Source organism: Erinaceus europaeus, chromosome 1, assembly GCF_950295315.1.
Source record: "Erinaceus europaeus chromosome 1, mEriEur2.1, whole genome shotgun sequence".
NCBI classification, from domain to species: Eukaryota; Metazoa; Chordata; class Mammalia; order Eulipotyphla; family Erinaceidae; genus Erinaceus; species Erinaceus europaeus.
The window spans coordinates 74135561-74149631 of NC_080162.1; the positions used below are offsets into that span (position 1 = coordinate 74135561).

Below are 14071 nucleotides of genomic sequence, written 5' to 3' on the forward strand. Positions count from 1 at the left end.
ATCCTACGTTTATATTTGGGTTTCCAAAGAGATCCTTGGCCTTAGCTTCTTTTGGAGGAAAGACAGCAGACCTTGACATTCATTTAGTTAACAGGAAACTCTGAAAACAACTGAGGGTGAGAAATTGGGTTGCTAAGAAACCACTCCAGATGGGGGAGAGGGTAATCATGTATCACTAGGCAACCTGGAAGTAGCTAGACAGGTTTGGCTACAAGATCTTAAATACTTCTGGTCCAATCATGTAACTACAAATGGAGAAACTCTTTTTTAAAAAAAATATTTTATTTATTTTCCTTTTTTGTTGCCTTTGTTGTTTTTATCATTGTTGTGGCTATTACTGTTGTTGTTATTGATGTTGTTGCTGGATAGGAAAGAGAGAAATGGAGAAAGGAGGGGAATACCGAGATGGGGAGGGAAAGATAGACACCTGTAGACTTGTTTCACTGCTTGTGAAGTGACCCTCCTACCCCCTGCAGGTGGGGAGCTGGGGGCTAGAACCAGGATCCTTACCCCAGTCCTTGGGTTTCGCGCCATGTGTGCCTAACCCGCTGTGCTACAGCCCGACCCCCCAAATGGAGAAACTCTTAAGACAAGATCTAAAGTACCTTCAATTTCTAAGTAAGAGCAAAAAAAATTACTTGGGAGCACAATGAGTGCAGCAGTCTGACATAGTTGAAGTACTTTTAGAGTAGAGTTGGTAGCTGAAAAATAATCTATAAAATAGTTAAGAAATTAGCTGCAGGCATCTTTGAATGCCAGAGTAAGGACTGTAGGCTATCTTGAAGCCAATGATGAGTCGCCAAAAGGTTTTCAGCAGTGGTTAGATTTGTGTTTTCCTCCCTTAAACTTTAAATGCCAAGACCTTTCATGTTATGCCAATCTATCTAGTTTCACCACTAGCCCCACCAGCCACAGGTTCTTTCCATGTCGGTCAGTCTTGTTGAGTCTTTCCCACTTGCTGGCATCTAGAAAGCTTTTTTCCTTTACCTGAATCCTTGTCATTCTACTGTTCAAATCATAATTATTGTGTAACAAGCTACTCAAAAACTTAACAGTGCATATAATTCAATTCATGTTAATTCACTTTGACTCCATGAGTAAGGAATTTAGACAGGACAGAGGAGACAGTTTGTCTCTGCTTCATCATGGTTGAGCCTCTACAGGGAAGACACTCCAACAACTTCAGGTGACTTGAATGATTTGGGATGGGATTGTTTGGAGATTTCTTTACTTTGCCATCTAGTACCTGTATCATCTATAGCACCCAGATGGTCTCTCTATGCATCTTGGGCTTCTTTGGCACATATATAATCTTAAGGGTTGTTGGATTTGTTCCATGGTTGTTCAGTGTTACCCAGCCTTAGAAACTTATAGCATCAAGGGTTAGGGGGTGGTGCACCAAGTTGTGTGCACACATTTTACCATGCACAAAGACGGGGGTTCAAGCCCTACTTCCCACTTGCAGCAGGGAAGCTTCACAAGAGGTGAAACAATACTGTAGGTGTCTTTATCTCCCCCTCTATCTCCTCCTCTTTCTTCTCAATTTCTCTGTCCTAGGTAATGAAAGGTAATTTTTTTTTTTTTGCCTCCAGTGTTATTGCTGGGACTTGGTGCCTGCACCACGAATCTACTGCTCCTGGAGGCTATTTTTTCCCCTTTTGTTGCCCTTGTTGCTTTATCATTGTTGTGGTTATTATTATTGTTGTTACTGATGTTGTTGTTGAATAGGACAGAGAGAAATGAAGAGGGGTGGTCCTTGGACTTTGCGCCATGTGTGCTTAACCCACTGTGCTACCACCCGACCCCCAAAAGATAATTAAAAATTTTTTTTTATCATTTACTGGATAAAGACAAAGAGAAATCAAGATGGGAAGGGGAGATAGAGGGAGAAAGACAGAGACATCTGCAACACTGCTTCATCATTTGTGAAGTTTCCTCCCTACAGGTGGGGACCAGGGGCTTGAACCTGGGTCCTTGCACACTAATGTGTGTGCTTAACCAGCCGGCCCCTAAAGATAATAATTATTATTTTTAACCAGAGCACTGCTCAGCTCTGGCTTGTGGTGGTGTAGGGAATTGAACCTGGGACTTTGGAGCCTGCATAACCATTATGTTATCTACCCCTGCAAAATAATTTTTTAAATATTTATTTTATTTATTTATTCACTTTTGTTTTATTGTTGTTATTATTGTTGTTGCTATTTTTGGATAGGACAGAGAGAAATGGAGAGAGGAGGGGGAAGACAGAGAGGGGGAGATAGACACTTGCAGACCTGCTTCACTGCTTGTGAAGTGACTCCCCTGCAGGTGGGGAGCCAAGGCTCAAACCGGGATCCTTATGCCGATTCTTATGCTTTGTGCCACCTGCGCTTAACTCACTGCACTACAGCCCGACTCCCTGATAATTTTTTTTAAAGAATTTATTTATTTATTCATGAGAAAGATAGGAGGAGAGAAAGAACCAGACATCACTCTGGTACATGTACTGTGAGGGATCGAACTCAGGACATCATGGCTGAGAATCCAATGCTTTATCCACTGTGCTACCTCCTGGACCACAAGATAATTTTTAAAAGGGAAAAAAAAATGCCCACTTGGTATGGTGGATTTATCATCCAGTGCTGAGACCAAGCTATAACCCTGGTAGTAATAATAATAATCCTATAGCATCACTACTTTTTTATTCTTTAAACATGTATATTTAGGGGTTAGGAGGTAGTGCAGCTTAACCCATGGTGCTTAACTTCATGGTGCGAAGCGCAAGGATCAGTGTAAGGACCCCAGTTTGAGCCCCTGGGTCCCCACCTGCAGATGAGTCGCTTCACAGGTGGTGAAGTAGGTCTGCAGGTGTCTGCCTTTCTCTCCCCCTTTCTGTCTCCCCCTCCTCTCTCCATTTCTCTCTGTCATATCCAACAATGATGACATCAATAACAACAACAACAAAACAACAAGGGCAACAAAAGGGAATAAATAAATAAATAAAACCTAAAAAATTTAAAAAGACAAAAATATGTATATTTCTTTTATTAGTTATTTAATAAAGATTGGCAAGATTGTAGGATAAGAGGGGTACAATTCCATACAATTCCCATCACCAGAGTTTGTATCCCATCCCCACCATTGGAAGTTTCCCTATTCATTATCCCTTTGGGAGTACAGCATCATTCTGCTGTGTGCTATTGGTTACAAGTAAAGGTCAGTACAGATTCAACGTTTTTTTTTTTTCCCCAAAGTATTGCTCAGCTCTGGCTTATAGTAGGGTTAGAGATTGACGCTGGGTTTTCAGAGCTTAACTACTATGGCATCTCCCCAGCCCAAGGGGAAGGGAATTATGAGAAGAATGCCAAAGTGCTTATCATCATGTTCTATAACCATAATAACCTACGAAGGTAGTCTCAGTCAGACCTTAACTTTAGAGACCTGCTCATGTGCTTACCTATGATTTTTAGTCTGAATGAAATAGGAATTCACAGGATAGTTTTGAATTGAGGTGACACATGAACACACACACACACACATTTGAGGTGCAGGAAATCAAACCCAGGATCTCATACATGTGAAGCAAGCAAACTACCACTGAGCTATGTCCCTGGCCTCTGATTTTTGCCTTTCTTTTTCTTTCTTTTTTTTTTTTTTTGCCACCAATGTTATTGTGGGGTTCAGTGCCTGCACAACTCCACCATTACTGGTGCCATTTTATCTTCTTTTTGATAGAGGATGAGAGACAAAGTGAGACACCGACAACACAACTCCACCATTCATGAAGTGTTCTTCCTACAGGTGGCGTTCGGAGCTTGAACTCTGATCCTCATGGATAGTAATGTGTGTGCTCTGCCAGGTGAGCCACCACCCATCCCCCCAAAGAGCAAAGCATGAATTCCAAAAAGTGGGCTGGGGAGCTACCATAATGATTATGCAAAAATCTTTAATGTCTGAGGCTCAATCCCAGGTTCAATCCCCCAGCACCATCATAAACCAGAACTAAGCAGTGTCTATCTGTGTATCTATCTCTATCATCTATCTCTCTTTCTTAAAAATTTTTAAAAATATTTATTTTCCCTTTCGTTGCTCTTAGTTATTTTTTATTGTTGTTGTGGTTACTGTTGTTGTTATTTCTGTCATCACTGTTAGGACAGAGAGAAATGGAGAGAGGAGGGGAAGACAGAGAGGGGGAGAGAAAGACAGACACCTGCAGACCTGCTTCATTGCCAGTGAAGTGACTATCCTGCAAGTGAGGAGCCAGGGGCTCGAACCAGGATCCTTACACCTGTCCTTGTGCTTCGTACTACGTGCGCTTAACCCACTGCGCTACTGCCAGACTCTTCTCTCTATCTTTCTATCTATATATATCATCTCTATCTCTGATTAAAATAAAACATTTTTTTAAATTCCAGAAAGCACACAAGGGGCCAGAGACATAGTGTAATGCCTGAGGCTCCAGAGGTCCCAAATTCAGTCCCTACCCACCACCATAAACCAAAGCTGGTAAGGAAAAAGAAAGAAAAATTAAAAACAGAAAATACAGAAAGCCACTCAAGAAATGATGGGGCCTGGAGCCAGGAGAATAGCCAAGGGTGAGGACAATGCAGGATACATTCTGCAGGTAGAATTACAAGCTATGAACCTATGAAGATATGAAGTCGGGGGCTGGGCGGTAGCGTAGGGGGTTAAGTACACATGGTGTGAAGCACAAGAACAGGAGTAAGGAAACAAACGGGTTCAAGCCCCTGACTCCCCACCTCGGTGTGTGGGGGGGGTTGCTTCACAAATGGTGAAGCATGTCTGCAGGTGTCTGTCTTTCTCTTCGCTCTGTCTTCCCTTTCTCTCTCGATTTCTCTCTGTCCTACCCAACAACAACAGCTATAGGGACAACAACAAGGGCAACAAAGAGGGGGAAATGCCTCCAGGAGCAACGGATTCATAGTGCAGGCACCGAGCCCCAGTGATAACTCTGGAGGAAAAAAAAAAAGATATGAAGTCAATGATGACTAAGAGGTGTTGTTCTTGCTGTGTATTTTTTACCTTTTGGTGACATGAGATGTAGAGATGTGGAGATGGAAGGAGGGTACAGCTTTGGAAGCATTATAAAATTAAGAATTAATTTTTGGGGGTCGGACGTTAGCACAGCAGGTTAAGCGCACGTGGTAGGGATCCCGGTTCGAGCCCCTGGCTCTCCACCTGCAGGGGAGTCGCTTCACAGGCAGTGAAGCAGGTCTGCGGATGTCTGTTTTTCTCTCCCTCTCTGTCTTCCCCTCCTCTCTCCATTTCTCTCTGTCCTGTCCAGCAACGAATGACATCAACAATAACAATAACCACAACAAGGCTACAACAAGGGCAACAAAAGAGGGGAAAAAATGGCCTCCAGGAGCAGTGGATTCATGGTACAGGCTCTGAGCCCCAGCAATGACTCTGGAGGCAAAAAAAAAAATTAGTTAATTTTTAGTGGCCCTGAAGGTAGCACAGTGGATAAAGTGTTGCACTCTCAAGCACGGGGTTGAGCTTGATCCCTAGCGTTGTGCCAGCGTGATGCTCTCATTTTCTCTCTCCTCTTCCCCTCTCATCCCAATAAATGTCTTTTTTATTTTAAAAAATCCTTTTTAGATATTTCACATTTTAGTTGTCAATTACCCCACCTGCTGAGGGCAGAACTACTAGATATACAAGTCTAACCTTGAAGGGCCAGAGATACAGACTTGAGAACCCGCAGCCATCATGAGAATTCTACAGTGGTCCTCAAGATTCCCACCCACAATATTACCTCCTCTCCTTCCATGTGGGAGACCAGTGAATATGATGCAGGTCATTCTTGTGATTAGGCTATATTATATTGTAATAGTAAGGGATTTTGCAGATGGGACTAAGGTCTCTAGTTAGTTGGTTCTTTGTTCACTGAAAAGGATATCATTCTGAATGAGCCAGGCCCAATCAATCAAACACTTATTTATTTCTTTTTTTTTCAGTTTTTTAATTATTATTTTATTTATTCCATTTTGTTGTCCTTGTTTTATTGTTGTAGTCGTCGTTGTTGGATAGGACAGAGAGAAATGCAGAGAGGAGGGGAAAACAGAGAGGAGAGATAGACACCTGCAGACCTACTTCACCGCCTGTGAAGCCACTCCTCTGCTGGTGGGGAGCTGGGAGCTCGAACCGGGATCCTTACTTACACCGGTGCACTTTGCGCCACCTGCGCTGAAGCCGCTGCGCTACTGCCCAACTCCCCAAGTTTTTTTTTTCCTCCAGGATTATTGCTGGGGCGAATCCACTGCTCCTGGAGGCTTCCCCCCGCCTTTTGTTGCCCTTGTTGTTTTATAGTTGTTGTGGTTATTATTCTTGTCATTGTTGGATAGGACTCGTTGTTGAATAGGACAGAGAGATAATGGAGAGAGGTAGGAAGACAGAGGGGGGAGAGAAGGATAGCCACCTGCAGACCTGCTGCCTGTAAAGCGACCTCCCTGCAAGTGGGGAGCTGGGGGCTCACGCCGGGATCCTCACACTGATCCTTGTGCTTCACATTGTGTGCGCTTAACCCGCTGCGCTACTTCTCAACCCCCAAACACTTTTTAAAAGCCTTCTTGGGGGCCAGGTGGTGGCACACCTGGTTGAGCGCATATATTACAATGTATAAGGACCCGGTTCGAGGCTCTGGTCCCCACCTGCAGGGGGAAAGATTTGCAAGTGGTGAAGCCGTGCTACAGGTGTTTTTTTTTTCTCTCCCTCCCTCGTTGGCACCCCCTTCCCTCTTGAATTCTGGCTGTCTATACAATAAATATTTTTTAAAAATTTTTTAAAAAGCCTTCTTTCCTTGGAGTGTGGGGACACAGGACTTTGGTGATGGGTGTGCTGTAATCTTACAGTCTTATAACCCACTGTTAATCACAAATAAAAAATGAAGAAGAAAAAAAAGCTTTCCTTGGGGCTTGAAGATAGCTCATTTGATAAAGCAGACACTTTGCCATGCTTGAAATCCAGGTTTGAGTAGAATATTGCTGTGGTGTCACTTTCCTACCTGTCTGAAATTAAGAGGAAAAAATAAAAAGACTTCAATGGAATCATGAAGGTGCGAGACTCCAGCAGGGAAAAACAAAAACAAACACTTCCTTGAGCCAAGGGACTTGAAGATTTCAAGCTTTTAATATATTCTCCTGACACTGGAAAGAACCTGTGAGCAGGTAAGAGCAGCAGTGGCTGACAGGAAGAAAGCAAGGGGCAGTCCTTTACAAGGAACTACAGTCTGGAGATTACCTTGTGGATCTGAAAGGCAGAGTTCAAGAAAGGAATGCAGCCCATTTACGGCATGTTGGGCTAGACTCAGACTGTGAACTAACATATGCATGTTGTTTTCACTCACCAAGTGTGTGGCAATTTGTTATACAGTGATAGCCAGTATGTCTGAGTGTCGGTGTTTCAAAGCCCTGGAACCAAATTGATCCAAATAGCCCAGGGGACGGGAGGGGGGGGGAACCCCAGGAGTCAGTGACTTATGAATGAGATTTGAGTGGGACACACCCAGACCCTTACTCCTATTGCTTTATTTCTTTCAGCCACTAGGTGTCCCTAGTGTCCAATAAATTAGAACCAACCAATCAGTATCCTCCATCCCCCCCTCCCCCCATCTGAATCCATTTCCTTCTGTCTTTTATTACCATCCCCTTCTTCCACTTTAGATATGGGGAAGCTAAGGCCTGCAAGGTGGAAGAGCATTGCTCAGAACCCTACAGCATTATCTCCAGGCCTGGCATTTTATCTCCCAGCCCCTCCCACCCCTTCTTTCCTCTTTCCAGTTGTGACCAGGTGAGGGACTTGCAATGTGACTGCCATCAGCAGTAGACTGTGGAGTGATTGTGGGCTAAGCTGGAGTTCCACAGGGAAAGGATGCAGCCCAGAGGTTGAGGCTGAAGGAGCTGATGGAGGAGGTTTGACTCCTTACTTGGGGCTCTTAGCTGCAGTTGCTAGGCCAGTGACTCAGTTCCCTTTGTCCAGCCCCTCCCTTGCAGACTGGGTTCTCCAGAAGCAGACACCGAAACCAAATTTGGGGTGTAAGATATTTATTGGATTGGGGATAACACCTGTGAAAAGAAGAAACAGGATTGGGGACAGGCAGTCAAACCTAACAGCCAGTCACCTGGCAGGTGAGTCTAGAAGGGAATGAAGGGGTGCACATTCTGCCTGTCAAGCATCTGTCGCACATATAACTGAAATACTCCACTCAGACACCTGATGCAGGCTGCCCTGGCTGAAGTGGCTCTTCACAGCTGTGGCAGGCCTCAGTGAGCTGAGGGCTAGAAGCTGCCCACTGACCATATGGTCAAAAAAGTCCTTCATTGAAGGGGAGGCTCTAGGTAGCACATCTGTTTTCTACACTTTTAACTCTTAGATTTTTCCCCCCATTTTATTTCTAATCAGAGATCAAGAGGAAACAACCAATTACTGCAATTCCTATACCACCTCTACCACTACTTTCTGTGGGTGCTTCGGTGGCTCAAACCTATTTTGACCCTTTTATAGTACCTTTGGGTATCTCAGTTCCTAGATACCCTCTCTAAATGAGGACTGCACATTCAGCCTTCATTCTTACTGGGAAACCAGGCTTTGACTGAGTTTAGGAATTGACTGGATCTGGAAGGGGAAGAACAAAGACGAGGGATATCAATCTTGAAAATTCCTGGTGTCTCCAAAACATATAGATAAGTAGCTCAAGGTCAAGAATCTTTGTGGCTTCTATTGTTCTTCAGTCAGTCAATAAATCTATACTGTGAGTCAATTATGAGCCAGGCACTGAGACCAACCCCACTAACCCTGAGGTGACAGCCTAACACTATCTACAGACCTGAAGAGGGAAAGGCAGCACCTGGAGAATACTTAGTCAGGACACAGAAACAAGACTGGCTCCTGTATCTGACCTGGGCACTTGTGGGCTCACATACACATTGCTTCACCATCCTGCCCATCTCCTCCTCTGTATAATGGGCTAATATAACTTGTGGCACACCCATTAAAATGTTTCTCACCTCAAGCCTCACTTCAACCTGTGAATTAGGTACTATTATCCTATGTGACACACATAGACAGTAAAGACATGATGAAATTAATTTATTTTCTTTAACCAGAGCACTGTTCAACTCTGATTTATGACAGAGCCAGGGACTGAACCTGTGAATTTAATCTTTCTTTCTTTCTTTCCTCTAGAGTTTCAGCCATACAAAGCATGCACTCTTCTACAAGCTATACCCCTAGCCAAAAGTGAAAACTGCCTCTTAATGCTTATTACAAGTAGGTCAAACTGGACCCCCTGGACCAGGTGAGGACATTTATTTGATCCATAAGGATTTAAAAATATTTGTCAGTTGAGGCCAGGCGGTGGTGCACCTGGTTAAGCGCACACATTACAGTGCTCAAGGGCCCAGGTTCAAGCCTCTAGTCCCCAGCTGCAGGGGGAAAGCTTCATGAATGGTGCTGTAGAGCTGCAGGTGTCTCTCTGACTCTCTATCTCCCTCTTGCCTCTCAATTTCTGACTGTCTCTATCTAATAAATAAAGATAATAAAAATTTATAAAAAAAAAAGAAAAAAATATTTGTCAGTCGTTTTGAAATTAAGATGACTCATGGCAAGAACTTTCTCCAGAAAAATCAAAACTTCTGGCCACTCTAGGCTTCATTCCCACTGGCTCCTTTGATGTGGTTCATGAAGCTGGTGTCTACCCAAAGTATTTTTTTTCACTTATGTTACCTGCCTGTCACTGAAGAGGTGAGTGTGCATCATCCTAAAAACAAAAGCAAAAAAAACCCAAAAAACCCAAGGAGTCTTGAGTCAACCAGGAACCCAGAGGAGCCAGGTGTCCTACCCTGGAACTCCCAGATCTTCCTGGCACGGTGTTAAATCACATAAACTTGAATACAGCAAATTGCATGGGGAGGGTTGAGGAAAGGCACAGACTGTAGAACCACAGGGCAAGGTCAGGGCAAATACACTTTATTCAAAACTGGCATCAGGCTGGCGGAAGTCCTGCTGTGGGTGCCAGTGCCCCAAATTGGAGGGAGGCTTCCCTTCCCCTTAGCTATGAGACTAGTTCTCCAAGACCACAGACAGTGACATTGTTTCACTTACATGACATTTTCTGGTTTTTTTTTTTCATTGTCTTTTTGTATTGTTGTTTTCTTTAAAAAAAGAAAAAAAGAAAAGAGAGGGAAGAAACAGAGAAAGAGCGCAAGAAAGGCCCAGAGCCGGAGCACCAAGCTTAAAGGAGGCAGCTGGTGGCTTTGTCAGCGACGGGAACGCGTGGGGCAGAGACCTGCAGAGACCCTAGCCTGGGGTCCAGGAGGACTCTAGGACCGTTTGTTCCTGAGATTTGTGTGTGTGAATGAGAGTATGTGCACACCCAGGAGGATGAGCACAAGCCAGTGAGATACAGGTAGTGAGGGCAAAGCGGGTGTGCTAGGCCAGAGGGGCGGGTTCGCTCCGGGAGTTGAAGAGGGCAAACAGTTTCAGGAGCAGGGTCCCCCGAACTGGACATAACTTGCTCCTACAGCACCACTATCCCTACTTTTTACACGTTAAAACTGAGGCTCAAATAGCCCACCTTCAAGCTACTGAAAAGTGGGGTTTTGATTGCCACTCCATCTGCTATCATGTCCCAATTTCACCCTCGACCAACGTGCTTTCGTTTCTCCCACTTAATACTGTAAGTGTGGTCACCGAGAGTGGACTTAGGTGATAGGAAGCGGGAGGAACCCCGGTCGAGAGTGTGCCAAGGTGGTGAGCACTTTGGGAGCAAGGGTAGAGGGAGCAGCGTGTCCCTGTCCCCAAATAGACTGGCAAATGTCTTGATTCTGAGTTTTCTTGGGCAGCCTCTTCCTCTCGTGGGGGACATCGAGGGAAAACACCCCACCCAGGTTCTCAGGTGGGTCAAAGAATGGGACTTTTCTGGGGGAGGTTGTAGAGGGAGTCAGGCAGTCGGTGTGCAGGCGGTGCCTGGACGACCCCGGTAAGGGGAAATAAAAGAGTTTTATTCAAGAGAGCTCCAATCTCCAAACCAACTAGCTATACGTCTCTCTCCCTATTTCCAGTGCTCCTCCCATTACGGCAGTGACGTTCCGCCGGGCTGAAAGGAAGCCGCGGCTCCTGGATCACAGGAGTACTGAGGATCGCTCCAGACCCGGCTCCCTTCTTCCCCGAGGGGGCGACAGAAGCGAGCACTTGGAATAGGACCTCCCTCCGAGAAGCATTAAGCATGCGCAAAATGGGGGCAGGTCCCAGCGCCCCCGGAGTATTAGCGCTCCCATCCTCTCCCTGGAAGGGGAGGGGCAGGGGAGGAGCGCGCGCTATCTCCAGCCGCAACGCACACCCCCCCCCAACAAGAAAGGAGGTGGCCTAGACCAAGGCGGAGGGATTCTGGAGCAAGGGCAGGGGCGTGTCCTCCGGCCACGAGGAGGGGCGTGAAAAGTGGGGGAGGGGTGCAGGTCTGTAGGAGTGGACAGGAGGTGAAAAGGAGGGGGGCTGGTTGCTGGTGGCTGTGCAGGAGGGGGAGGAGGGCGGAGAGGAGGGGTTGGCATCTTAGGGAATGGGGTGGGGGTTGGGCTGCCTTGGGGTGTGTCTGCTTGGGAGGGGCATGTCTGGATTTGAGGGGGATGGGCACGTCTAGGAGGGGGGAGGCTGTGTGGGAGATGGGGTGCCAGCCTCGGCCTCCGAGGGGCCCCAATACCTGATTCCTGTATGTAAACAGCTGGTTTGGGGGCGTGCGCGCCCCGCTGACGGTGGGCTCAGTAGGTGAAAACCAGATCGGCGATGCTAGACGGGCGCCAGTCCCCCGCGATCATCTCGGTGACCTCGGGGGTGCAGTAGTCCGGGAACTCGAAATGCGACGTCCCCGAGGCGGGCGGCAGGTCCGGGTCGCGGTCCAGGGCGCTGCAGTCCAGGCCGGCGGGGTCAGGCGGCAGTCTGGACAGAAAGCCCAGCGGCTCCTCCCCCGACGCCACAGTCTCCTCTTCGCCCTCCTCTGCCGCCGCCGCCTCCTCCTCCTCTTCCTCGGGTTCCTCGTCCTCCGAAGGAGTCGGGGAGGCGGCAGTGACTGCCGCCCCTTCGCCCGACGGTCCCTGGGCGCGCTCCGCTTGTCCCCGCGCCGCCCGCCCCGCCGGGACCATCCTCCACAGCTCCCTCCCGGGAGTTTCGACCAGGCGCACTTCCAGCAGTTCTTCGTCGTCGTCCTCGTCGTCGTCCTCGGGCGCCGGCGCGCCGCCCCCCAAAGGCCCGCCAGCTGCTCGGCGGCCCCCGCGGCTAGGCAGCTGCGGCCCGGGCTTGAGCCGGCTGCCACCGCCGCCGCCGGGGGGGCGGGGCCGCGCCTTGGCGGGCGCCCCCTTGCTCTTTTTGCGCGGCCGGTACTTGTAGTCCGGGTAATCCGCCATGTGCTTGAGGCGCAGCCGCTCCGCCTCCCGCACGAATGGGATCTTCTCCGAGTCCTGCAGCAGCTGCCAGCGGCGGCCCAAGCGCTTGGAGATCTCGGCGTTGTGCATGTCGGGCCACTGGTCCATGATCTTCCGCCGTTCGTGCTGCGACCACACCATGAACGCGTTCATCGGTCTCTTAATGTGGCCGCTCGGGGTCTTGCACCAGCCCGGCTCACGCGCCCCATCTTCTGCCGGCCCGGACCCCGGGGGCGGCGGCCCGCCGTCCCGCTTGGCCCTCGCGCCCCGCTGCTGCACCATCGCGCCTGGGCCCGGGGCCGCTAGACGCCGCCGGGAGCCGTCCGCATCCTACGCGGCTTGGGGTGGGGGAGGAGGCAGTAGCGCCGGAGGGGCGGCCCCGCCCCGCAGCTCGGCCCGGCCCCCGCGAGCTCGGGAGCGAAGAGCTGGGCACTCGGGCCCAACGGACGGCGGGGGGAGAAGGTCAGCGGCGCGGTCTTAGGCAGGCTCGGCACGCCCCCGCTGCCTCCAGCAACTTGCGCTCCGCTGCACGCCGCACATTGTTTTGCGGGGGCACAGAAATGGCACCCCGCGCCCCGCAGACTCTCCTTGCAGCCTCCTGCTCCGCCGCGGCCCGCGCGCGCCGCTCCCCGCCCCGCCGCCTTCCAGTGTCTTTCTCCCCGCGCGGCCCCGCCAGCGCGCGCACCACCCCCTAGCCCTCCCCCTCGCCGTCTGCGGGCCGCTGCGGCGCGCGCGGGGCCGCCCCGTGTAAACACCGAGGTGCCCGCCTGGGCTGCGGCCCGGCCACGCCTAGCGCTCGGGCGGTGCGTCACCCGTTGCTGGGCAGAGAACCTGGTATTTGCATCTCCCAATCGCTGGCTGCTGAAGCGGGGCGGGACTGGGGCTGCGGGCTGGGCGGTCTCGCGACTGGGATGGGGGGGATGTCGGATGAGGTCGGTTTCTTTTCTTAGGCATGGGGTTGGAGGGAGGCTTGGGGGTGGGGGGTGCGCGGAGCTTGTTTTCCGTCTGCTTGCGATAGATTGTCCCCGCCCCGCATTGCCTTTGAAATTTTAGATTGTTCAGTGACACCTGCCGTCAGGTAGGACTTCACCCTTCACGCCTACCCGGGTTTTTCTCAGGGTTGCCTTTTTGTACAGTTCCAGAACAGAATGTGGGGACCTCAGAATGTGGGGACTTCACCCTTCACGCCTACCCGGGTTTTTCTCAGGGTTGCCTTTTTGTACAGTTCCAGAACAGAATGTGGGGAGTCTCAGAAAGCTAAAGGGGACAGATTTATGTATCATAGATGTAGTCCCTGCTTAGTACACAAGGTTCATAGACATAGAGACTTAGAATTATTTTGGATCCAGTGAATCCTTTTAATCTATTTTTTCCTCGCTTGTGTGTAAATGGTTTTATCTCGTTTGAGGTGCCACATGAATCCTGAGAGAGAAGGAACTGTAACCCCACTTTGTAGATTCAAAACACCAAGGACACACAGACTGAGTCTTCCATCCTGGTCCTGCAGTCCCCAGCTCTCTTCCCGCTTTGTCCACTAGGGCCTGGATCACCGGCCGAGGGTTCTAGCAGGGCAGACTTTCCGCTTTTCACAGCCTTAGTTCGAAGTTCTAGAATGTGTGGGCGCCCGAACCCCAGGTCCCACCCCACCAGGCCGC

General features: G+C 49.1%; 1 protein-coding gene across 1 annotated transcript; it reads right to left on the bottom strand.

The window, feature by feature from the left end:
* Positions 1–9952: 9952 nt before the first annotated feature.
* On the bottom strand, positions 9953–13134 carry SOX12 (SRY-box transcription factor 12). Its single transcript, XM_007523050.3, has one exon. It carries the CDS (start codon positions 12696–12698, stop codon positions 11757–11759), a length of 942 nt encoding a protein of 313 aa, XP_007523112.2. The 5' UTR covers positions 12699–13134; the 3' UTR covers positions 9953–11756.
* Positions 13135–14071: the final 937 nt, after the last annotated feature.